Source organism: Lycorma delicatula, chromosome 2, assembly GCF_047948215.1.
Source record: "Lycorma delicatula isolate Av1 chromosome 2, ASM4794821v1, whole genome shotgun sequence".
Classification (NCBI taxonomy): Eukaryota; Metazoa; Arthropoda; class Insecta; order Hemiptera; family Fulgoridae; genus Lycorma; species Lycorma delicatula.
The window spans coordinates 136,682,839-136,709,498 of record NC_134456.1 but is presented as its reverse complement, the minus strand read 5'-3'; the positions used below and the strand labels follow the sequence as shown (position 1 = coordinate 136,709,498).

At 30.1% G+C, this 26,660-nt stretch overlaps 1 protein-coding gene across 2 annotated transcripts; it reads left to right on the top strand.

Moving 5' to 3' along the window:
* The first annotated feature begins 676 nt into the window (after positions 1-676).
* On the top strand, positions 677-25,808 carry LOC142319237 (putative RNA-binding protein 18). Of its 2 annotated transcripts, XM_075356277.1 has the most exons (5): positions 677-1,037; positions 5,127-5,227; positions 11,090-11,291; positions 20,677-20,750; positions 25,575-25,808. In XM_075356277.1, exons 1-5 carry the CDS (start codon positions 1,035-1,037, stop codon positions 25,786-25,788), a joined length of 594 nt encoding a protein of 197 aa, XP_075212392.1. In that variant the 5' UTR covers positions 677-1,034; the 3' UTR covers positions 25,789-25,808. The 2 variants fall into 2 exon arrangements, with proteins under 2 accessions (XP_075212392.1, XP_075212391.1); XM_075356276.1 differs by lacking the exons at positions 677-1,037; positions 5,127-5,227 and adding an exon at positions 6,869-6,986 and having other exon boundaries at positions 11,161-11,291.
* Positions 25,809-26,660: the final 852 nt, after the last annotated feature.

The following is a 26,660-nucleotide window of genomic DNA, read 5'->3' as shown; positions in this document are numbered from 1 at the left end:
GGTAATGCCTTGATAACCTTAGGTTGGTTTATCCACTGGGTTGGTCCTGCGGTGAACGCGTCTTGCCAAATCAGTTGATTTGGAAGTCGAAAGTTTCAGCGTTCAAGTCCTAGATCGTGGATTCCTGTGTTCTTTGGTGGTTGAGTTTCAATTAACCACACATCTCAGGAATGGTACTGAGACTGTGCAAGACTACATTTCATTCATTCATTTACACTCGTACATATCATCCTCTGAAGTAATATCTGAATCGTAATTCCCGGAGGCTAAACAGAAAAAAAGAACCTTAGGTTGGTTGAACAACCACTGCCTAGAAGAGCCCTTAGTTGGACAAGTGTCTTGTTTCCGAAAGTACGTCGTCTTGTCTCGCTACACACCTCTCAATATTTACACTGATTCCTTCGTCTGTAGTGTATACTATTATTTTGGCTAGATTACTCAGAATCCATGCTAAGGATTTACAGTTAATATTTATTTTTAAATATTAATAACATTCTTAGCCGTTCACCAAACGTCGTTATCATAACTATTAAAATGATTATTATAGAACGAAAAGCCGAAGATTGGGTATTAGATATTTTATTTTTTATGTAAATAATTAATTATCAACAAAAACTGAGAGTTGTATGAATACCTGAATCTGCGAACACGAGAATTCAACACATAGCGCAATCTAGTATACTCAGTTATCACCATTATAATGATAAATGTTTAGCTGTCGTAGACCGATCGTTGTGTGTTATTGTATTCCAAACATTCATTTTTATTTATCCGATTACCCTAACATTATGATTTAAACTTAATTCAACAGAAAGCAGATGAAATAGGTGATTTACGAATTGACGTGATAGTTATTTGCGATGTTATTGTCGAATTTATCTAACTGATCAATTGAATTCTTTGTCCTTGCGAAGTGAAAAATTTGATTTTAAAAGAATTTTGTTTTAAGATGCGACATTTGACTTTTGTTTGTGTCCCATATTTGTGATCCAAGTTTTGCTTCAGAAATCGAAGTAACAAATAAACCACTTAATATGGTAAGAAATAAGAATTTTTTAACCGTAAACAAATAACGGCTGTTGATTTGTGTTATATGTATGTTGGTGTATTAGAACTGCTAATTTGTTCACTTTTTTCATTTAAATACAAGTTTCTTGTTAAATTTCACGGTATATTGATAGAATGTTGAATTCATAAAAACCACATGAGACATTGCAGGTTAATTTTTTATAATCTTATTAGTTTATTTATAAGCAATTAATAATTTGTACCATAAGAAATTCTAATTCCCTTGTATGATTAATTGGAGTAGTTTTGTAAGTTTTACTAGTTACTTGCCTAATACCTTTGATAAATATAAACTTATTTTGGATTAGAAATATCGATTTTAATATTATTTTTTATGAATAGTTTATAAATAAAATATAAGGTAGTTGAATTAAAATAAGTTAATATTATAGATTTCTAATTTGTACCCGGACAATTTATTTTCATTAGGAAGAGAAAAATTTCTTTAAGTGACCAAGTCTAACCTCTAAAAATAAATTTTTAAATGTAAAGTATCTTGTGGGTGCCAAGCATCTACTTAATACATGATCATTATTTGTGCATAAAGTTTTGCCAAATCATGATGTGAATTTCGTTTATTTATTATTAACATCTATTGAATTGACATGAATTCTTTATTACTAAAAGTTTGTTTAAAATGTATTCTTTCACTAGGATTATCATGATTGATTTGAGTGTTATTTCTGCCATTCCTAGTGATGCCTGAAACCTGTCAACTATGAATGTTGGTGTAAAAATGCCAGGAATAGCAGAAAATAGCAATCAAATCAAGCTTGATTAATAGTAGGTTATTAAAATGTTTTAGTTTGCCTATTAATTTTGAATAAGTAAATTTTAATCAATTTTAGCATATCAGCTATTTTATCTTTAATACAGGCAATACTTTTACGGGCAAACACTGGCAATTCCTTTTTTTACCCTTGGGCATATATATATATACACATCTTTTCCTGACATGGTCTGTATGTATTTCTTTTTTTTATATACCCACATTTGGGTCACTTGAATTATATTCATCTATGTCTTTGAAGAATGCACTCGAGGCTTGGCTTCTAGCTTTCTGTTTTATTTCAGAACTTTTTCATTCTCTTCCTTTCTTATTGGCTTCATATGCTCATCAGTTGTGTATGGTTTCCATCAAATATTTTTAGTTCGTCTTATGCTGTCTTTACTTTTCAGAATTCTCTTATTGGGGTATTCCATTTTAATATAACAAATGATCAGTGCGTTACTATTTTTGATTTTGACCCACCTTGTAGTGGCCAAAAAAAATATTTTTAAACAAATTTTTTCTTGAGTAATAGGCTATTTTCTAACTCGTCAACAGGTAAAAACAGCCATTTTCATCACTTTTCCCACGAGCTGTAACATTCTTATTTTACATTGTACAGGAGGTCAAAACGGGCTTTTTGGAAAGAGTAAAGATGAAACTTCATCTTAGTGTACTCAAAATTTATTTTGTTGCATAACCAAATCTTGTAATCTTTACTGAAGTTACGTTTACAAATTGTTGTTTTTTCAAATTTTGGGCCCAAAACAAATAATAAGGGCTTAGGATAACAGGTCTGTTTTTTAGCTTTTAACTCTTAGGTACTAGTAGTACTTGTAAAAAGAAGTAGCTAGTTATTAAAAAACAGATCTAGTTCAGGTTTCTTAATACCCGAAGGCAGCTACGTCCTTTGTTCAAAATGAGTGTGCTTGTCACTTTTTACTTTTAGAATGTCATACTTGAATGTGTTGTTAATTAGTATCCAAGAACAGAATGAATTAAATATTTATTATGCTTATGTATATTCCTGTCTGAAATATAATATAATCTCTTGGACCTTTCAAAAGCTTAGAACAAGATTTTAAGCAGCAGAACTTTTAAAGTAACTTTTTTTAACTAACGAGTAAGAAAAAATTTACAATTTTTTTGATTGTTTTTTTTTTTTTTAGATAATTAGCATCTATAAATATGAATCATGAGACCGATATTTAGAAAATTTTTAATGTTAACTTATTTTTATGTTTATATTTATGAATCTGTAATCTTTGATTGAAAGAATAGTCATTTATTTTTGCATTAAAAAATAACAATATCCATCTCTATTTAACCAGACAACAACTGTTTTGGTGTAAATACTAGACAATGCTTGGGGTTATCAGAAAGGGCCTTATTATGCTTTTTTTTTTTTTTTTTTTTTTTTTTTTTTATGAATTATCAAACCATTTTTAAAAAGATTTTCCACCAATTTATTTAAAATACAATTAAAAAATTTTCTTTAACAGAAAAAATATCTGTTGCGATGAATTTTCTAAATACTACCAATTTAAAAAAAAAAAGAAAAAATTCTGCATCTTGTTCAACATAAAGCCTTATGAATTGTGAATTATTTTGTAGTTTCCCTTTCATTCTATTTATTAATGTTCAACATTATTTCATGCGTATGAAATAATGTTTAACTAATTTTTTAAAATTAATATAGGTTTTAATTGTTCTACTTTCCACTTGATAATTGATTGTGTATTTTATATTGCTGCTCTGATCAAGATTTTACCATGGTTTCCATTTTTCCATTTAAAACTTAATCTAACCCTTGTCTAATTAACAGTAAATACACAAATTATATAACAACTGTACAGTTGGTCACATGTACTGTAGTGGTAGACCTCATGATGATGGTAGACATACTAAAGTTGCACCAATATTTGTATAAAATATCCAATTATCCGTATTTGATATATTTGCATCCAATCATTCGGTACGTCTATCATCTTTGTGATTTCACGTGCTTTCAGTCTTCTATCCTCCTTCACTGTATCACGCATTTTTTCCATACACTCTATGATTGCAGCATCAACAGACTGGAATGCTCTGTGTTGTTTGTACTCTTATAATTGCTCCAAAAATAATCAAACTGCTTGTATACTATTCCTATCAATGGAGCTGACTCAGTATAAAATTTATCTGTCTAGGCTTTAATTTCTTGTATAGTTTTCTTACAAAAATAATGTTTGATTACCTCATGGAATTCTGTCAATTTTTCAAAATTTTTGCTTGATTGTCTCAAGCGATTGCCAACAACAGAATTATGAATATATATGACTGAAATTTTTGTTTAAGCTTCTAGCAGAGATGTGGCAGAATAAGAATGACCTTAATAGTGTACTAAGAGCACCAGCTCTTAACTCTGCTAATCTAATCAAAGACCCAAGGTATTCAGTTACTTATTATCCTCAAGTATAAGGACTGTATTACTAGTTATTTATGCCAGATATTCTTTGGAATCATTATGTTTTTTATTAATATTGTTATTTTAAAAAATTTTGATTTTGTAAATCACACTTAAACAATTACTGATTTTATGGTTCTTGAATTTATTTCCCCCTGATATTTCATTTAATAAATTTTTTAAATTAAATGACAAACTTATTTTGATAATTTTTTATTAATTAATCCCCCCTATGAAATTCTATCCTCTTCAAATTTTATTATTTCTTTAATCCAAAAAAGAGAACTTACTAATTACATATTACACAATATTGTTTCAGGGCTATATAATTGCAAATATGCAATTATATAGCCCTATATATTATTATAGCAACTATATATTTATAGTTGCTATAATTATTGACATTAAAGTATTTGGATTACATTTTAGAACCATAAGTAGTTATGTTTGTAAATATTGATTTGTCTCTTTCAAAGACTTCCTTTGGACCTCCAATAACTGCAGGATATGCTAACAATTTAGACTCACAAGCCAAGAATAAATAATTATTCCAGTATATAATTGTATTATGATTGATTCTCTTTCAGAAAATTTAATGACTGTCAGGTCAAATAAAATTACAAATGCTACACAGTATATCATTTACATATTGAATAAAGAAGGCATTCTAAATTTGTTTTCCAATTAAATAAATAACATTTTTATTTGAAAGACTTATATCGGTTCCCTAAATAGTAGATATTATAGATCTAAATTTAAGAATAATGATAGAATGTCACATTCATTTTAATTCATGATCTTCTTGCATACATTTAATTTTTTTTTCAAATGACTATTTTTTAGCCTTTAACTAAGACTGTACCTGTGCCATCTGAACCTGATAGTGAATTGACTGCTTGTGATCAAAGACTTTGGATTGGAAATTTAGATAGCACAATTTCGGAGTGAGTATTCTTTATACTTCATTCTTTTATTTTATTTGATTAAGTTCATTGATTCTTAGTTTTAATAATCAAATAATTATGTATCAAATTATCTTCTAGCTTTCATCAGTATCTTTTATTCAGTTTTTATCGCATTATTTGTTTATGTGGCTTAGTTCTACATTTATTTCTATTTGTAGTGCGATAGCCACACAGTATTGTTATAATGCGAGAGACCTGTGTTGAAAATAAGATCAGTATTCTGTTAATGTTGCACCGCTTAGTTTTTATTATTTTACCTAGTTTCTGCTGCTATTATTATATTTGTTTATTTATTTATCTTTTTAAACAATCTAGAGGCATTTACCGATCCGATCAAACAAAAATACACTTCAACTACAATACTGTTTGCAACGGCAATAAGTGGAGAATAGTGACAAACTGGTCCTCTTCCTTACATACAGACCTTCATATAAATTTAATGAAATAGCTCTCCTGATGCTGCCTCACTATATCACCTTTTATTCTGCCAGTTTGCAGATCTCCACATGTTTTCTCATTTATTCTTTAATTTTTCTGCTCTCCATTGTATTGCCGCCTGAAACAGTATTGTAGATAAGGAAATAGTTTTGTAGATAAGATTTTTCTGTTCAATAGCATGCTAGATTGGTAACCAAATTGCTAAAGGTTCAAATGCTACTGTTATTGTATTTCAATATTCTGGGTGCAAATCGATATAAATCCACAAAATTATACCAACGGTTCATTTTACAATGCTTATAACCACCCTCCCTTCCTTTGTCTGATTTTAATGTAGCCTCTACAATGTCTGAAGAGATAATGAACTTGGCCACTACATGACTTGCAATAGTGGTACACAACCTATTCCAGTCTCTCAGACATGGCAATATCCCGCCATGGTATTGCTTCATATCCTTGGCATACACTTTCCGCACATAACTGTTTAGTCAACAACAGGTTCATGACTCAAGCTCCTGCTGGCACCGTGTAACATAATAATTTGTGGCTTCACAAAGTAAATGATCTTATTGTATATATACATTATAATTAACCTCAACAATGTGAAATAAGTTACTAATAATACAATATTAAAATAAACGAAATGTATCTAAATCTGTTATAAATTAATTACATATAACAAAAATATAATTGATCACACTAACAAAGTATTTATCGAAAAACATTAATGATCCAGCGGCATAAGTTCTAAATACTGGAAGGTGCATTTAGGCACAGTTATTCAGACATTTTTTTTTTTGGTCGTCCATACCACAGATATGTGAAAAATTTGATTTATTGTGACATTCTTCATTTAAAGACAATCCACATTATGTGTTACAAATCATTCAACATACCCGGCCCGTATTTTTGACAGTCACAGTTTTTATGTACGATGTCCCTAGGTGGTATTCATCTGCTAAAGCTTTGATTATCCCTTCTCTAATTTTTCCACAATCTGCAGTTTATCTCTGATCAGTAGAGAGATTCTCTAAATGTAATTATATCAATACAGTTGCTGATAGATATATTCCATTAAGTGCCATTTTGTCTGCAATCACCCGTTTCATGTTCCTTATTGGTTGATGATTTTGCCATATATATTGCATTCTGTTTAACAGCTGCAGCAGAGAGACTAATACAGAACACAATAAAAAAAGCTTGGTCCGAGGCTACCGGCTTCACATTTTCACCTGAGAAAACAAAATGTGTAGTCTTTTCTCGGCTGCGGTACCCTTCCATTCTGCAAATTTTTCTAATGGTGAGCTAATTACTATCTCTCCCGACATCAGGTTTTTAGGTTTATGTTTTGATAGTCTTACTTGAGTCAAACTCATCAAAGAACTAAAAACAAAATGTTCCAAACTACTAGATATACTACGAGTTCTTAGCAACACCAGTTGGGGAGCCAATAGGTCATTATGTTATGATTTTAGTATTTCTTTGTTCATTCCTGTTTAGATTATAATTGTACTGCTTACTCTTCAGCGAGTAATAATGCACTGAAGATGTTAGATGCTGTACATCACACTTCTCACCATCTATAGGAGCTTTTATATCAAGCTCTATCACTAGCATACTTGTTGAATGTGGTGAACCATCACTTTGGGAAGACCTGACCAACTTTCAGCATCTTACTTGGCCCGTCTTAATAGGCAGCCGAATCATGCGGCTTTTATCACAGTTCTTGCGAAATAATTTATAAAGATATGAAGACACCATCCATGTTCATTGCACCTATGGGTGTACGAATCCTATGGGCGGTTAATACAGCTTTTAAACGTAGACATACCTCCTATTTTTCCAACATATCCCTGTTCATATCCGTGGAGAATCAACCTTATAAATTTTATTTTTGATCTTACCGTATACAGGAAACAATCAACACTACCTATCGTCTTTCAGCAAAATTTTCACCATATTCTCTCCAAAATAAACCCAGATTCATCAGTGTATGCAGATGAATTGAAATAGAATGATTGGATATGCATTTATTCTTAATAGCAGAATCTATATGTTTGGTCTCCCTAATATTATAATTATATTTACTGCAGAACTGTACGCCATCAATAAGGTTTTGAATATTGTTAATCCAAAATACTGTCATATCCTTATATGTAGTGACTCGTTTAGTGCACTCCAATCTTTAGATGCTTTACTCTAGACATCCGTTGGTCACCAAAATCCATAACGCAGTCACTGAGTTGAACCATCATAACACACAAGCAAGTTTCTGCTAGATCCCTAGCACGTAAGAATTGTGGGCAATGAACGCTCGGATTCCACTGCTAAAGACGCATGTAGTCAACCTTCTTTCACCAATCGTATTACTACATGCGATTTTAGCAGTTGTGTAAAACATCCTCTTCGAGCAAAGCGGTAAGGTTCCACTGCCACAGTGGATAATAAACTCCATTACATTAAAAATACTGTGTTGCCATGGGACTCATCTTTCAGAAAACTCTATCGAGAGGAAGTAGTCTTTTATAGATTGTGGTTAGGCCATACCAGAGTCACACACGGATATCCAATCTCAAAAGTAAATGCAACATAATACAATGCAACTGCCGCTTGACTGTGCGCCACATCCTTTTGGATTGCATTTGTTATGTGGTCTCGCAATGCAAATTTAAATTGCCCAGGAATATTTGTCAAATCCTGGGCAATGATAATGAAGTTTTGGAACAGGTGTTTTTATTTCTTAGAACTATTAGTATGTTACACACTTTTTAATAGTTATGTGTTTCAGTTTAAATTTTTATTTTCTTCTGTTATCCAAGAAGGATTTACTCTCCTCTCAGAGTTCGTTAAATTTATTTAAATTTTTTTTTATATACATATGTAGTTGTTTTTATTTATTTTTAAGTTTTTTTGTCTATGACAGTAGTTATATTTAACCTTTTTAGTGATAATAGTTTAAGTTTTTTAATGATATTTTATTTTTCTCATTAGTTTTGAGTTTTAGTTTTTTAATCTTTTATTTTTTAACCTAGGTTTAGTTTAGTTAATTTTTTAATCTTACAATTATCCGAGTTGGGACCCTTTACACCCCTCTTGGACTTTATTAAATTCTTTTTATTTTTGTTAAATTTTACATTTTTATTTTTGTTATTTTATGTTAAGTTTTACGTTATTAGTTATGTATTTATGAACCCACTGGGTTGGTCTAGTGGTGAACGTGTCTTCCCAAATCAGCTGATCTGGTAGTCGAGAGTTCTAGCGTTCAAGTCCTAATAAAGTCAGTTATTTTTACACAGATTTGAATACTGGATTATGGATACCGGTGTTCTTTGGTGGTTGGGTTTCAATTAACCACCCATCTCAGGAATGGTCGAACTGAGACTGTACAAGACTACACTCATACATATCATCCTCATTCATTCTCTGAAGTATTATCTGAATGGTAATTACCAGAGCTAAACAGGAAAAGAAAGAAAGGAGGAAATAACTTGGAAATGATTTTAATAAATAAAACTAATAAAAATAGGACCAACATAGAGCTCTGTGTGATATCATATTACTCTATCAGAGAATCAGAATTGTTATCAATATGTACATAATGTTTGCATTTTTTGATTAAGATATGATCAAAACTGCAATATAAAAATTTGTTTTAATTTAAAAATGCTTCCCATAATTTTCAGACAAATTTGTTGTTTTAAAAAAGAAGGTTAAGTATCACAAGTAAGCACTACGTGAATTAATTAATTATTTATATGGATAAAAAAATAATTGTAAATAAATAATATATGAATGAATTGTATGTATTTTATAAAACTATGACTTGATTGTAATAAACAGCAAATTTAGATAGAATAAAGCATTGATAGGTTAATGTATCCCATTTATATGTGTTTTATACCAATCAGATTTTTTTTAACCTTTTTTTTAGTATAAATACTTTACCATAAATATTGTTAATACAACATTCCAGAAAGGTCTTCTCCTTCTATCATGCTTTGTTACCCTTGTTCTTTACCCGTATTATACTACCTACAGTATGGTTATATTTGCAGCTAATCTACAATAAAAAAAAAATTATTTTATTAGGTGTTTATGCATTGCCCATACTTACTATTAATGTAATGTAATGAAAGATCTGGTTTAGATTAATGTTTTTAGACAACCTTTTGCTATCGCTCTCTGTTTTATAGTACAGAAAGTCCTTTCTACTCATTGTTGATCAGTATTTATTAATGTATGTCAAAGTGGTGCAGATTGTTGGCCTTCTTATCCTATGGTCAGTTAATAGTTTGAGGCCCGGTTAAACTAAGTTATTTTTTAATGTAAACTTCTCAGTATTGTGTTCTTAGATATTAATTAACAACACATTCTAGTTCTGGTGTTTCATGAATGCATAAAGATATGAGTACATTCATTTTTTAAACAAGTGATATAGCTGTCTACAGGCTCAAATCAAGAACCTGGACTAGAAGTCAGCAGTCTAGGTAATTAGATATTCCAGAGACTATCAAAATATGTACTTATTGAACAGGGTATAGAAAATTCAGGGTTTTCTGTTTTTTTAATTAATATTATTTTTAAATTCATCAAAAGACTAATATTGTTACTGCAACAAAAATTGTGTAACTGTATCTTAAAAAAGTCAATGTGAAGATTTTAAAAAATGCTTTGTTAACTTATTAAAAATGAGAAAACAAGTGTAATAAGGTCTTTTCTTGTACACCAAAGTTTTAAGTAGAGTTAAATAAAAACAGTTCTGTAATCTGGTTTGATAGACGTGGATTTTATTATTATTTAATGAAATAGGATGGATTTATTATTTAAGACTAAATTACTATTCTTTTAGCAAAGATTACACATTTCGAAGATAGTTAACATTATTTAATTTTCTAAATATCGGTCTACATGATTTGTACTTATGGGTGCCTAAAAATGATGACAGTCCATTTTTGTATTTTGAAAACTCATTCTAACTTTTTTAGGGTACCTCAAGACATGACATTGTACTTTAAATGGGAATATATATATAACCATAATAAAAATATTATTAGCTGTAAGCATAATGATTACTTTATAATAAGGCACTTTATAGAAAAATAGTAAGTTTGATTTTGTTGTAAATAAAATCAAACTTACTATTTTTTATTTGATTTGTAAATAAAATATTTTTGATTTTGTTGTAAATAAAATCAAACTGTTACTGTTTTTCCATAACATTTTATCCATATTTCAACTTAAATGTTTACAATCCAAACAGTGACAGATTTTTGATCTGCTAGTATAGAACTTGTAAATCATTTCAATTAATTATAATCAGATATAGTTACAGTCATATTAAATATTATTATTTAATGTTTTTACTTTTGTAGTGTTTATATTTTTGTCTATTTTTTTTTACCGGTACAACCTTTTAAAATTACTGCAAAAACATGGAAAAATCGAGAAGTTTGATATGTTGTTTCATCGTTCAGGGTTACCAAGAGGCTATGCTTTTGTATCGTATACATCAAAGGAAACTGCTGAAAAAGTTAGAGAATTACTGGATGGAAAAAAGATAGGATCAAAACGCATTGCTGTTAGATGGGCTCATAGCATGACAAAAGTAAGCTAATTTTAAAACTTTATATAGTACAATTCACCATATTTTATGTTAACATCTTTAAATTTTTGTTGCTATATAATATGCAACACTTCTGCAGAATTTTTAACTGGTTACTGGCTTCTCCTGCAGTCAGTAGAAATAGAAATTCCCTAATCCACAGTGACTAGATCGATATGGTCATAGCGACAAACTTGTTAATGATTTCTAAAGTATTATGTCGCTGGTTTTATATCTACATAAAAACTAGTTATTTATTACTCAGATTGAGAGTTTTAGCCGATAATAAATTGAAAAATGGGGTAAATCCTAAAATAAAAATTCCTTTATAATGAATTCAAAAAATCTTACTTAAAATTGAAAACTAGTAGATGCCCATTTTGACTACAAATGATTGTAACAATCATTTTTTTATAGATCCTGAGGAAACGTGTGTAAATATTTAATTAATCAATTAATAAAATAAAAAAAGAAGAAATAATATTAACTGGAGTACTTGCAAAACATATAAAATGAGTATTTATAACAAGATTTTTAGAAAAAGAGTAAAAAGAATTTTAGTAAACGAATGACAAAGAAACTTTTTGTTATTTCAGGCAGTTCAAATCGAAATTGTAAATTTACTTTCAAAACACCTCAGTCACTACAACTCCCAACTAAGATTGCTATCACAACCTCATGCATAACTTATAGGTTGGATAAAGACAAAAATTTATGTCAGCTGATAGAGATTCCACGAACCTTAAATTAATCTTATAGATGTCCCTTTCAAAAGGCAATTTTTACATTTAAAATCCCTATTCGATATGATCTCAAAGTGGACGCATTTGAAAAGAGGACAAACAATTTTTTAGAATTGTACTGATGTATATGTTTCTAAGCCAGCTTTTTTATTTTTCTAAAATAAAATCACTATCAGAAACCCTTCTTCATAAATAGTCTTATTAACACAATTTATATTAAATATTTGTTGTTATATTGTTTATATTGCCACGCATAAAGTGAAAGATTACTGTAATCAATTATTATAAAATATTCAATCCAATAAAATAAACTAATTAAAACCAATCCTGTTAAATTAGTATAAAATTCAGATTACTAGAAGACTGTATTCTAGGTTTTGAAAAGCGAGTAACAGTATAAACAATTATACTAAAAATTCAATAATGCTATTTATCACTTTCAAGGAACTGAAAACTTCTGAAGTTTTTTTAGAATGAATTAAATAAAACTTCATAAAAATTAGAAAAATTGTAACAAATCAAAATAAAAAACATTTAATTACGATATCAATACCTTAAAAAGTGTTCTTCGGCTCGGATGTATGAAATATGTTTGAAAAGTGTTCAACTGTCGGCCATGAAAAAAGTAGCTTATCGCCTATCCTAGTGGCTTCAAATCATAGTCTCCTTTAAAATCACCCCTTGTAACTCCACATACTTAATTTAGATTGTGTTGGTTGCATTTGTCTGATCAGCTACATTCAGTTAGCTGATAAAATTCAGAATATAATTTATTTAAATTTATGATTTCCTGTTTTTTTAATCATAATTTTACCTTGAAATTATTTATTTTAAGATAATTTATTTTTTGTAAAAACTCTTATTTAACTTGGAAGTTTGCAGATGGTACCCTGAAATCTTTCTAAAAAATTTTGATTTGAAGGAATTTCTCAATTTTTATCTGCAATTGAAGGGTACAAATTTTTCTGATTGCTCACACATTTTTAAATTATCTCATGTTGAAAACATTGTCTTCTAACTATAAGAAGTTTACAAGTGATTATCTTATAATTTATAAGTAAATTATCTTCATCCACCTTTTTATAAAAAATGCTATCATTTTCTAGCTGAATGCTAACTTAGTAGATGATCCTCCAAAATACTGGAAAAATTAAAATGGTCATTGAAGTTAAAATAAATCCTGAAACTACAAATTTCCGAATTAACCGTAAATAAAAATGAAAAATTAAACCAACTGGTATGCATAAAAGGATAGATGAACAAATTGTCAAAGAAGTTGTTAATTGTAAATACCTAGGAATAATATTTGATTAAAATATGAAATAGAATAAACATAGATTATACAGGTGATCAACATAAACCCGACCTATAATGAAACCGCTACACAACACTATTTATGAAAGACTCTCACACAACTAGCACGACTAGTGGATGTATATGTTACTACTGATTGTTGCTGCTGTTTGTCAGGTGGTTATGTGTCAGTGCAGGATATGTTTTGTTGTAGTGCAGTTATGTTTGTGTAAAATGCCTTATTCGCTGGCCTCTGTGGCACAAGTGATAGCATCTCTGCCTTTCATCTGGAGGTCCCGGTTCAAATCCCAGTCAGGCATGGCATTTTCACACATGCTACTAATCATTCATCTCATCCTGTGAACAATGTCTAGCGGTGGACCCTGAGGTTAAAAAAAAAAAAAAAAAAAAAAAAAAAAAAATAATTTTTTAAATTCCTTATTCAATCCAGGAGAGGATAGATATAGTTGAGGCCTATATTATTAGTTCTGAATCATTTGAAGAATCATGTCAAGTATTAGTAGAAAAATTTTCAAATGCCTGTATCCCAGTGAAGAGTAGCATACACGATTTAGTTAAAAAATGGCGTACAACAGGTTCGGTTTCAAATGCAAAACGAAATAGGCAACCTTCTGTTAGGATTCCACAGACTAATTCCGATATTGAAAGGAGAATTATTGCCAGTCCTGGTGTTCTGAATCCTCTGCTGGGCTGAAAATTCCTCACCGTACTATTATGGTGAGGAATTTTTATGAGATATTCGAGCATCTACTTCACAATGAGAAAATTGCTATTTGGTGTGCCATTTTCAGTAATCATATAGTGGGATCAATACTTTTTGACAGACTGTCAGTACACAAGTTACATCATAATTTTCAAAGAATTCCATGCACAATTAACTGATAATGAAAAAGAATACAACTTCTTCCTACAAGATGGAGGAACGTGTCGCACATCAAACATTTCACTGTACTGTGTTCATGCAGCTTTCACAAATGAACAAGCTGTCAGTAGAGGACAGTACACCTCCATGTTCCCCAGAGTTGCCTACTTGCGATTTTTTCCTTTGGTGCTATTTAAAGGAGAGAGTTTATACATCTAATCCCCGCAATACTGATGAACTGAAGGTGAACATTCAACGAGAAATCAATGCAATTGACAATGTTTTGCGTCAGATGACTTGATATGATCAGTCAAGCACAAAAATGCATAGATGCCCAGGGTGGTCATTGTGAACATCTTTTGTAACAAAAAAGTAAACAAATGCAACATTTTTAATTATGTTTTTCTTATTTAATTTATCCATATCATTCATAAAATTTCATTCCAACATAACCTACCAATTCTGCAGCAGTTAAGTTATGTGTTCGGTTTTATGTTGCGCACCTGTATATTAAAAAAAAGAAAGTATCTAGTTGTAGTTTTTGTTTTCTCTAAATTTGCCAAACTTATACAAGTGAAAATACTAATGCTTATTTATTTTGCATTATTTAAAGTTATATTAATTATGTTATAATACCCTGGGGAGGATAGTATAAAAAATAATATACACAAACTACAAAGATTATAAAAAGGATATTAAAAATAATAATAAACAACTATGAAATAGCCACTCAGCTTAAAAAAAATCTTTATTTACCAATCATTACTTATGAATATACAAAATTAAGAGTTGAATACTCTAAAGAGTATAACCAGAAATAAAAGTAATCCCCTTCCCTGAACTTAATAAATTTGTGACAAAAATATCTGTATTTTTGCTGTAAAAACATTTAATGGTATGCCGAATAGTCTCTGAGTACAGTAACAGTAGAATCTCACTATCTGACAAAGATGCCGGCAGAACGTCAAATAAGTGAAAATGTTGAATAATAGGGAGTTATTAGGAAAAAGACTATTAAACGTCAAACTATGCTAAAAGTTTACACATTATGAAATGAATAATCATGTTTTACAATAAAACAGGAAAAATTCGCTTGTAGGTACAGAATTATCTGAAGTTTAATACAGTACTTTTAAAGTTCAGTCCTGTCATGATTGAAAGAAATTTTTGAGTGTAGTCTGCTTTCCTGGCAAGTGCCATTTCTTTGCTGCCAAGTCTTGCCGTCTTTACTGTTTCTAGAGCCTTAATTCTGTTTTTATGCGGTATTTTGTGAGGCTCAACAGTTGGTGCTTGATCTTGATCTTCAATTTCATTGTCATCACAATTGACAAGAGCAACACTCTTCATCAGTTATTTCATATTGATTATTATCCTTCATCCAACTAACTTTTGATTTCTTGCAAAGAGATGCAACCTCACATCCAGGAATACGTTGCACTAAAGCTAGAATGGTTTTTATGGTTTCATCTTTGCTTTCCATTTTCATATTTTCATCATCGTCTAGCAGCTTCTTCCATGATTTGGCAATTGTTGTAGCTATTATATCAGCCCAGGCTTGTGCAACCCAATAAACAACATCTTTTACATTGATACATTTCACTTTTTCAATTGTCTTGTTCTTCTTTAATTTCTCCCACCACTGTGGACCATAGTTTCCTGTGGTAGTTCCTTTTTATCATTTCCAAAATGCCCTGATCCATAGGGTTACAGTGGGGGAGGGGGGCAGAAACATTGCCTTAATGTCGCCATCTTGAATTTCTTTTGTGTCAGGGTGCATTGGAGTATTATTTAGCAACAAAACAGCTTTTCTGGGTAAATCATTTTTTTTAAATTTCTATGTTGAAGGAATTAATTCCATAAAGAATCGGTCTATGAAAATATCACTGCTCATCCATGTGCTTTTCTGACTATAGTATTTTACAGAAATAGCATTTTTTTAAATTGTTTTAAAGGTTCTAGGATTTTGGGACTTTCCAGTCGTTACAAAGTCCATTTTGAGGTTTGCTATAGCATTGCTGCATGCTAAAATTGTCAGCCTTTCTTTACTATGCGTGTAACCAGGGACTGCCACTTCAGTTCTGGCTGCAAGACTAAGGCCTGACTCATCACAGTTAAATAGCTGATCACCCGTTAAGCTTTCAGATTCACTTAATTCCGGAAATGTGTTCTTGAAAGCTTCCATTTCTTGAAAATTTGATGATAGTTTTTCACCACAAACACATAACTGATGGATACCATAGTGTTTCTTCCATCATTTGAGCCAACCAATACTTGCTGTGAAATCTGGGTCCCCTTCATTGAATTCATTATGAAAATGCAATTCTTTTTGCTGTAAAATAGGCACACCTTTGTCCCTGAACTGTATAAACCAAACATACAAAGCTTCACTCACTTTTTCATAGTTTTTCTTTCTTTTAATGCACCCTCATAACTCTTGATACATGCCATTTTTCTGTTTGGTTTCCTTTTCCAGCCTCCTACTGTTACCTGTCCAACGCCAAAGTTGTCAGCTACCTTCTGTATTGTCTCTTCCTTGTCCAGTCTCTTGATTGCCTCAAGTTTTTCCATCGATAGAACAACAATCTTTCTTTTCATCGCTATTCTTTCCATGTATGCATAAATTCAACTTTTAAACACTACACCAGTGTTTGTCAAATTATACACACCACAGTTACATATGCATGTAACAATAACAGACGATAAACTGATTCGAAAACAATGATAAAATGCACCGCACTGAATGATAGACACATGAATCATAGTGTATATGGCCATCCAGTAGAGTTGGGAGCAACAAAAAATAGACTATGCTCACTACTAGCAGTTCTTGTTGCAAATTGATGCTTTTTTAGTGATGGTTTGTGGGATAATACAAAATATTTGATAAGCAGCACTCTACTGTACTTACCAATAGAAAACCTGTTAAAATAAAAATCAGAGAATGGGTAGTTAAATATATTGCACCAGAGGAGTCTGACTCAAACTTGTAACTACACATTGCAGGTTGTGAAGTCAGATTCAGCGAAAATTCATTTCATGATATGTAATGCACACCTCACAGACTGTAATCTTTAGCAATAAGTTTTTTTGTTTTTTTTAATATTATAAGCAATTCCTATGTACTTGTTTACCTCTATAGGATTCTTCACAATCAAATATTTTAACTAATCCTTTTCATATTTTTCAAGGATTTTGAAATTCATATTTGCACTCCTTGTTATTTACATCTTCATTAGTTATTTCTGCTTTAGCTAAAATGTTTGCACATTTTTTCTTTTAAAATGCTAATATGCCATCATTTTGAGAGGTAATTCACAAAAGAAGGTCTTTGCAGTATTTTAATTTGATTAAACAAGATTTTAGTGTAGTTTGTAGTAAAAACATCACAAACATAAAACATATTCATTAATTAAATAATTATTTACATCCCATGGCCTGGACAGCTTTATGACCAGAGTTAATAATTGAGATGTTTTCACTTGCAACACATAATCATACTAAACCATTTGAAAAAAATACTGAATGTTCATCTGATCTACCAACAGTCAAGGTTTTGAATGTTGTAGAGATTTAACTTTGTCAATTACTTGCAGAATAATTTTATGGTACCTAGAAATATTTACACAGGCCATAAATATTATATACTCCTTGATTTTACAATCTGGAGCTGGAATTTGTTTATGAAATCATGTCTTATTTCTAATAAAGTTGGTTCTCTATTGAAAGTTATTATCGCCTGGATTATAAATTTTTCCTTCTTTCAAATTCTAGTGATAATTTTTTAAAGAAGTTCTTTTTAAATATTAAGAATTATATAACTGCATGAGTCTCAGTAATTTATAGGTTACAAATCCTGCGCCTTTTTAAAAATTTATCAAACTGTCCATCATTAACTGTAAATTTCTTGTCTTCTTAGAGCTGAGAAAGAGAATATTTTTCCTTTTCTTTTATAGTGTGGTATACAATTTATCTTAAAGAAACTATATTTAAATGATCTCATCAAAATGAAAGTCACAAAATTTCATAGTTTGTAGTTTTCTAGGTCCTTGTTCAGTCAAATTTTGGTTCACGATCCATAGATTGGTCATTCATGATCATCGATTCCATGTATATTTTTTCTGAGTTTTCTACTTCAAACAATAATGATGATGAAATGTCAGTAAAAGTTTTTCAACCGTTTTTTAAAAATATCGCTAAAATGGTGTTATTAAAATGGAAGTAATGTTAATTTTTAATTTACTGTTGACTGTTCTTATACTGTAAGAGTCATCAAAACCTCAGCACTTACCTTATAATTGTAGATCCAGTAAAGTAAAACAACTTTATTGGAATGATTCATTTTTTATAGTGAAATCGGTTAAATGCTGTATTTTATTAGCCTATTATGTTGAAACATCATATCTTGTAGAAATGTTGATAATAAAATCATTAACATTTGGGATGTTTCTGGATTATAATTCCTTCACTATTTGTTTCAATCTTTAAGCAGTTTGAATTAAGGAGTGCAAGCAAAGTGTGTCTATTAAATAATGAAGCTTCATTTTTACCTTTTAGAGAATGCAGTAAAAAGTGATTGTGAATTCTTTGGTAGAAACCTCAGACCTGTCTAAATCTACATGACAAACATCAACACTTGCAGCTGTTCAGTTGATTATGAGCACTATTATCTTTACTGCTGTTGTGTACTGGAGTAATGCTATGTTTAAAAATTGAGTGATGCTTCTTCAATTTGAGATTTTGTTGTAAAATTAAACAAAAGATCAACAGAATGTTTCAAATGCTTTCTAAGATTTATGGAAAAGACTGCATGATTCATGCACGTGTATATTAGTGGCAAAAAAGTTTCAATGAAGGTTATGGAAGATAATTAACATCTTCCACTTCAAGAATCCAAGAAATAGTAACAAAAATTAATGAAAGGCATTTTAAATGAAAAATTTCATCATTGCCTTCATGGATAAGTTTACATTTAACTTTTTTTTGTCTTCAACCTTATTAATGTATTGGCTGCATAAAGCCTAATTTTATTCTATTTTCAAACTATTTTCACACAAATATTTAAGAAGATTAGTTTGAAAATTTAGGATTAAAGTTTAAAACATATTCTAGTATTACAGAAGCCTTAACTTATACTTAAATGCAGTCCCTTTAGTTTATTTATCTTCATTCTGTTCCTATTTTTTTATCTAGATTCATTTTGGTTGCCTTTACATTTCCCTTTCAAATGGTCAAATTTGTATTATATTTTACATATTTGGATTTAATGTTTCTGCATTTAAGATTGTTACATCTAGTCATTGAATGTTGGATTAAATTAAGAGTTCCAGCTGAATGGATGAATTCATTGGTAGTTCCTGTATTCATGAAAAATAGGATAGGAGTAAATGTATAACTATAAGGGAATAAGCTTATTGAATGCAGTGTATAAAGTTTATTCAAGAATTATAAATAATTGAATATCTCCTGTAGCTGATGCTGAATATTTGAAGAACAACAAGATTTTAAGAAGGGATGATCTACTATAGATAACATCTTCAGCATTAAACAGATTTTGAAAAGAGTTGAGTTCAATAAGGAAACAAATTTGGCATTTATTGACATATTAAGCAGTTTGATAAGATCAACAGGAATTTGTTGTGGAAAGTTATAGAGAAAAGAGAGTATTCTTGACATCTCATTAATGTTATTAGGAGTATATACAGATCCACTACTATTGCAGTAAAGATGGGTATGGAAGTAGCTATGAATGAACCACTCAACCAAGGAGTAAGACAAGGTTGCTGTTTATCACCCGCTCTTTTTAATATATTTGTGAATGACATTATTAGAGAATGGAAACAATGAGTTCCTTCTGGAATAAATTTTGATGTTAGGTAATAAGTTATATGTTGATACTTTGCTAAATGCTGATAACCAGCGGTTATTCAAGAAACTAAGAGATTTACAGTGGTCGGTTTTTGAACTACATAAATTATTTAATGAATTTTTAGACTAAACATCTCATTGCAGAAAACATAGATAATGGTTTTTTTTTGTAGGAAATGCCCACTAAGGACAAAGTTTGCAGTAGAAAATAAAATATTGGAACAAGTTTCACATTTTGATTGTAGAAGTGGAGAAGAAAGTGGTTAAATTTTGGAAGTGTGTTATTCATTAATAAAGCATTTAAGAATAAGATTTGTAAAGAGATTAAGCTTAGATTGTATGATGTGCCTGCCCTACCTTTACGGTTTTGAGATATGGGGTTTTAAGAAAGCTGAAATAAGTAAGTTGGAAGCTGTGGAGATGTGCTTCATGAGAAGCATTAAAGGTTGCTCAGAAGGATGGGATCCAAAGTAAAGACATATCTAATATGTAAATGTTAATGATATTTTAATTTTATCAACAGTTTATTGTGATTAATTATTTTAAAGTAAATGTTTAAAAATTAATAATTATGTATTTAATTGTAATGTAATTTACTTAATAGGATGAAAAAAATAAAAGTACTGAATTCTTTCAAATATCAGCATTGACCGGTGCTAAAACTGAGAAGAAAGAGAGGTATGATTTTTTTTTCTCTTTTTTTACATAATTATTACTATTTTCTTGTGATATAATTTTATAGTTTAGATATAAAAATGAAATAAGCCATATTTTAAATGTTTACATTTCACATTGACTGCCAAACTAATAATTGTGTGTTTGTTTTATAGTAGGTCAGTTGGAAATATTCATACAGATCAATTTTTTCTTCAGACTTCATTGTTGTACTAGGTGTATGTAAAAAAAGACCAAACTGTTATAATAAAAACTTATTCCAGTAATGCCATCTTCCCAATCACTATTCCAGTAATGGCAGTGGAGTTGTGTTATTACAAATTTATGGTTGTTAGTGTTTGTTTTCTAAATTTTTAAGTTTTTTTTTTTTGTTATTTGTTAGACATAATTATAGAACTGTGTAGACTGTTAATGTGGGTGTGGGCTCTACAAAAGTCACCTATTGGTATTAGTGTTTTTAGGTTTTTCTGTTACTGTGTTTTGGTGATTAAGTTGTAATTTTTTGAAAAACTTATTAATTGTATTTACAGCTGTGTATAGTTTTGTCTCCTTCAGAGTAATTCCATTGTTACAATACTCCCTTTATTTCCATTTTTGGAATGTCCTTTTGGGGAGGGCTTGCAGTTATATTATATTTTTCTTAATCTCATTTGTAGTTTGAAAACTACATCGTTTCAAGATTACCTTCAATTTGGGAAACAAGAAAAGGTCTTCTGGAGAGTAGAGCGAGTGAGGCACAACAGTTATGTAACAGCAGATAAGAGATGATGGGGGAGCTGGCATTTTGGTGTGGTGCAACATCCAAGACCTCTTTTCCCTAAAATTTCTTGCTACATTTCTCAAACACCATAAAAGTTACATTTAATTTCTGGTTTATTATCTGACAATGTAGACAATTGTCTGACAATGATTGATGGGTAAAATCTTCATTAGGTGATGATAGGCTTCTTTTAAAATGACTGAACTGTTTGTAGGGCTGTGATATGCTTGTTCAGTTTTCCCAAAATGTTTTCCTAAAGCATTTTAAATGTCCTTATAAAAGTAAGTTATAGAGTTTCAAGCAAAATTTAGCACAAACATGTTGCTCTTGAAGATGTTACATTTTCACTTTGTTAAAAATCTGATAATAGTACATATGTTTACTCCAACTGTTGTAGCTCAATTACTAACAATGATAAGATCTATGACATTTCAAACAGCGTTTGATATCAAAAGTTTGCACTCTCAGCCCCACTTAGAAAACACTCTGTGCACTGTTACAAAACTTCAGTTTTTTTTTTTTTGAACGCACTTTGTATTTTCATTTTTCTACCCGCATTTATATTTTCGTATTTCTGAGTATATTTTTCTTTTAAGAAATTACATTTTTCCATTTCATCTTTCATTCTTGTTAATTTAAACTGAACCATGAACTAATAATTTATGTAGTTTTTATTAGACTATCAAAACTTCTGTCTGAAAATGCTAAGGATTGAGTTGATTATTAATCAAACTGTTATTTATGTATATAATGTCACTAATACAGCCCATTTCAGTATTTCTTTTATACTGTAATAATAAATGGATTTTACCAGATCTTTCTACATGTTTTATATCTTGACAACTTATTGTCCTGCTGTGTTTAGATAAATTGTTTGGTTCATATACTTTATATAAGATACAGCATTGGAAGCTGTCTTTTTCTTGTGTACTAGTGATTTATCCAAGTTTTATTGACTGTTTTGAAATTCTTCTCGATTAAATAGAAACAGCCTTAAACCATGCTTAGAAATATTTATGACAGGTACAGATTTGGAGCAAACATGACACCCAACTTGTGGACAGTTTCTTATACATAAATGTTCATATAAAATACGATGCACCCATTTGTTTGAAGTATCTGTTGTATTGGTTATCTCACACTTTCAATCTTCTGTCCTTCATTACAAATGGATTTTTTTAATATTCTCTACAGTTAAGATCTCATAGAGGCTAACTGGAATGTTCAGCATCATTTATTCTCATATGTCAACTCCAAAAATAACCAAACCGCTGGTAAACTGTTTTAATTGGTAGAGCTGACTCGCTTTATTATTTGTCCAACTTCTCTTTAATTTTCTTTGTGGTTTTGCCTTTCAAAAATTAATGTTTGATCACACAAAATTTTCTTTTGTATATTTATCACCAATCACATTACTTCAACTCAAATGACGCCAACTACAGAATTACTAATGTTTGATTTTTGTCTACCTTTACTACATTTGTAAGCCACTTTTGTTTTTTTACACCCTTTTTTACCTTTTTTGTAATTGTTTAACACTGAATTCCTTTTACTGTGCTACAGCAAACATTACTATCAACATGTCACTTAAAACAGGAGAGGGTCACGCTTTTTATCAATGAGAGGCTCTGGTGATAGTTGTAAATTGTTCAGTGCAACGTTTAATAATTGTAACCCTATTTCAAAAGATACAGTGTCACAAACCATTAAATGATTTGAAGAAGCAATGAGCATTGATAATGGGGGAAAACCAGGAGGCCTAGATCTGCAACATATAATAACAAATCTGTAGATTATGCAAGAATTAGTAGAGAATCGTCATTCCTTAACTATAACGGCAGCACAAGAACATAACACTAGCTAAAGTTCAGCGATTTGAATGTTAAAAGATGAAAATTTCAAACCCTTCAAAATTTACCAGGTGCAAGAACTTAATAAAGATGACTATGTTCTGTGAAATTTTGATGAACAATATTTGTGCAGATCCTAATTTATTAAACAACATAGTTTTTTGTGATGAGGCCACAGTTTTTTTTATTAAATGGCATGTAAATCACCATAGTTGTCGATACTGGACGGTTATTAATCCACACTGGCATCACGAGACACATACACAGTATCCAGTCACAGTAAATGTACGGGCAGGTATTGTTGGTGAACGATTGATAGGGTCTATATTTATTGATGGAAGTTTAAACACAGTGAAATATGAGGCTTTGCTTCTCGATTATATCATTCCAAACATTCAAAACATTGTTGGCTCCAACTTCAAAAACGTTTGGTTTCAACAAGATGGTGCCCCACCTCATTTCGATATTCAGTATGTGAAATTTAAAAAATGCATTTTTCAGGATCGGCTGAAGGGATCAAATAGAAGGGCCAGCAAGATGATCCAACTTGTCACCATTGAATTATTGTCTTATGGGACCACTTAAAAAGTATTGTATGTCATAATAAGCCAAACATTTATAATAATTTATAAAATTAATATGAGAATCTACAAAATATCAGTAGGGAATCATTAAATAATACAGTAGCATCCTTTTACAACAGACTCGCATGCTGTCAAACAACAGAAGGAAGACATTTCAAATTTATTTTTTGATTACAGTTTCTTAAATATCAGTGAAATTTTTTAAAAATCCAAACTTTATCCCATCCCCATTTTGGGTATAGACATTGTTCCAACCTTTTATTTATACAATTTTTCATGTCTTAAATAGACCTTTAAAATGATCTATTACACAAAGAGTGTTAAGATTTAAAATATTTGAGTTACAACCCCTAAGCCACCCTCAAGAAGGGGTTGAAATTCTATTTCTCGTCAAAAGGTAAGTTGACTGATACCTTATCCTGAAATCTACAGTAGTCTATCAAATGGTTTTAAAGTTGAGGGGTTTCCATACTTTTGACTTGCTCTGCACACCTCTTCTTATATGTATAGTCTGTTTGAAACATCAGAATTTGTATTCAAAATTTTATTAAACAAAGGACAGAATTCTAATTGCGCTCCTTTATCAGTAACAATGATTTTATTAAAAAACAAAATTTTATAAGCATGAAATTGAGGTCACAGTGTAGATTATGTTACACATAAGTTATGTTTAAAGAAGTTGATTTACATCGACAAGAATAATTTGAATAATTGTTGCCTTAACTCTCTTGACATTTTGTGGAATAGTCCCCTACCAACAAATTGATGACAGATATTCTTTCCTTTGGTTTTCAATAGTAAAAAAGCAGGTCACTGAATTTAAACACAGTTGTACTTCCATTCAAGATGATGAACGCTCGAAATGTATAAGTGATTGCCAACTGAAGATACAAGAGTTTGCTACAGTTTATACAATTTTTTGGGTATGAAAGAGCTTTCACTTGATAGGTCCCACATCTGTTAAATGTCAACAAAAAATGTACGTGACTGAATACTTCTCAAGGGTGTTTAGACTTATTAAATGCAATTATATTGGATTTCTTTGACATTTTATATCTGTAGACGAAACATGGATTAACCAATACACACCAAAGACCAAATAAATAGTGGTTGGGAGCAGCAAGATAGTATGCAGAAGAAAGCAAAAATAATTCCATCTGCAAGAAAAGTCATGGGTGTTTTGTTGGGTTTCTAGTGGTATGGTACTCATATAATATCTGGGAAAAGACAGGACTATCACAGAGAGTATTATGCTTCACTACTGGACTGATTCAAGGTGCTCTATTCAGGGTTAAACATCCACATCTTGCAAAAAAGAAAGTAACAAAATTTTTTATCATCTTCACTTGCAATTAATACAGTCAGGTCCATAGTGAATATGATGACATATAATTAGATATATTTTAACTTAAACCATTGCAAGATTCTTTAAGTATAATATTTTCTGGTCTTAATATCTTTCATTTTCAATCTTCATAAAGTTAAAGATTAATTTTTACATAAAGTTTTCATAAAGATTTCAGTATTCAAACTGAATATAAGTATGTAATATTTGTTAAAGTTTTATTTATATTACAATAAACATTAATTGTTGAGTATAAACTATTTAATAATATTTTTATTTATTTTACAGTCGTTCTAAAACTATTCAAGCAATTGAAGCAAAACTGAAGATGATGGAACACAACTCAAACATGGAGTTTGAATTAAATATTAATCCTAGCACTAGTGGAAATACTTCCTTATGTAATAATAATAATTGTAATACTAGTCATAAAAAGATTTGTAATGATAATCCATTAAGAGACAGACACAAACAGAAACCTTATGAAAAGATTAATAAATAATCATGTTATTTAATTTGTAATTATGTGTTTATTTTTATTTGCTGTTACTTTTGGCCAATGAAATACTTATTAAATACATTTTATTCATATTTTTATGATTTTATACTCAAGAACAGACCGACTAATTTTAATAAGGTTTTTTAAACTGCTGAATACTTTATATTCTAGGTGCCATACAACTTGGCAGGAAATTTTCCATGTTACTCAGAAAAAAAAATACTAGAAACAATTTAATTACACAATTAGATTTACCCCCTCTTTTTTTCATAAAATGTTTACAATAATAGTTGCATGTCACGTTCCATTTTCTTTTTACGGGTGGAAATAGAAAAGAAAGTTTTTTTTTCAGGATATGTTCAGAAATGTAAAATTTAGACAGCTATAAAAAATAACTGATTGTGAAATATTTGATATCCTAAAATGTTGTTATGTAAAATTTATTTATTGTTGAGTACCAATACATTAAGTGATTTTTAAAATGACCATGACATTTTTTGCAAAAGAAGTGCATTCTGGAATCTGAAGGATATTTTGCAATAACTTTTTGTATTGGAATTGTCAATGTAACACGAATTCAACTATAAAAGTTTGAAAAAAAAATTATCAATATGTGTTATTTGATGTAGATTTGAAAATACTTTTTGGAATAAAAAGGTGCATGTAGAACGGCAGTTTTCTCATTCGAGTGTAGTCTGGTTTTCTCATCAACCTTTTTTACAAATTTCTCATTACGTTACTATTCAGTTGAAACTGATGTACCCAAATGTTAAAGTGGCATTTTATACAGAAAAGATTGTTTTTTTTTCAACCCCCCAAGTTATATAACACTTAATATACATAGTATGAAATACTATAACATAAGTTAGTATAAC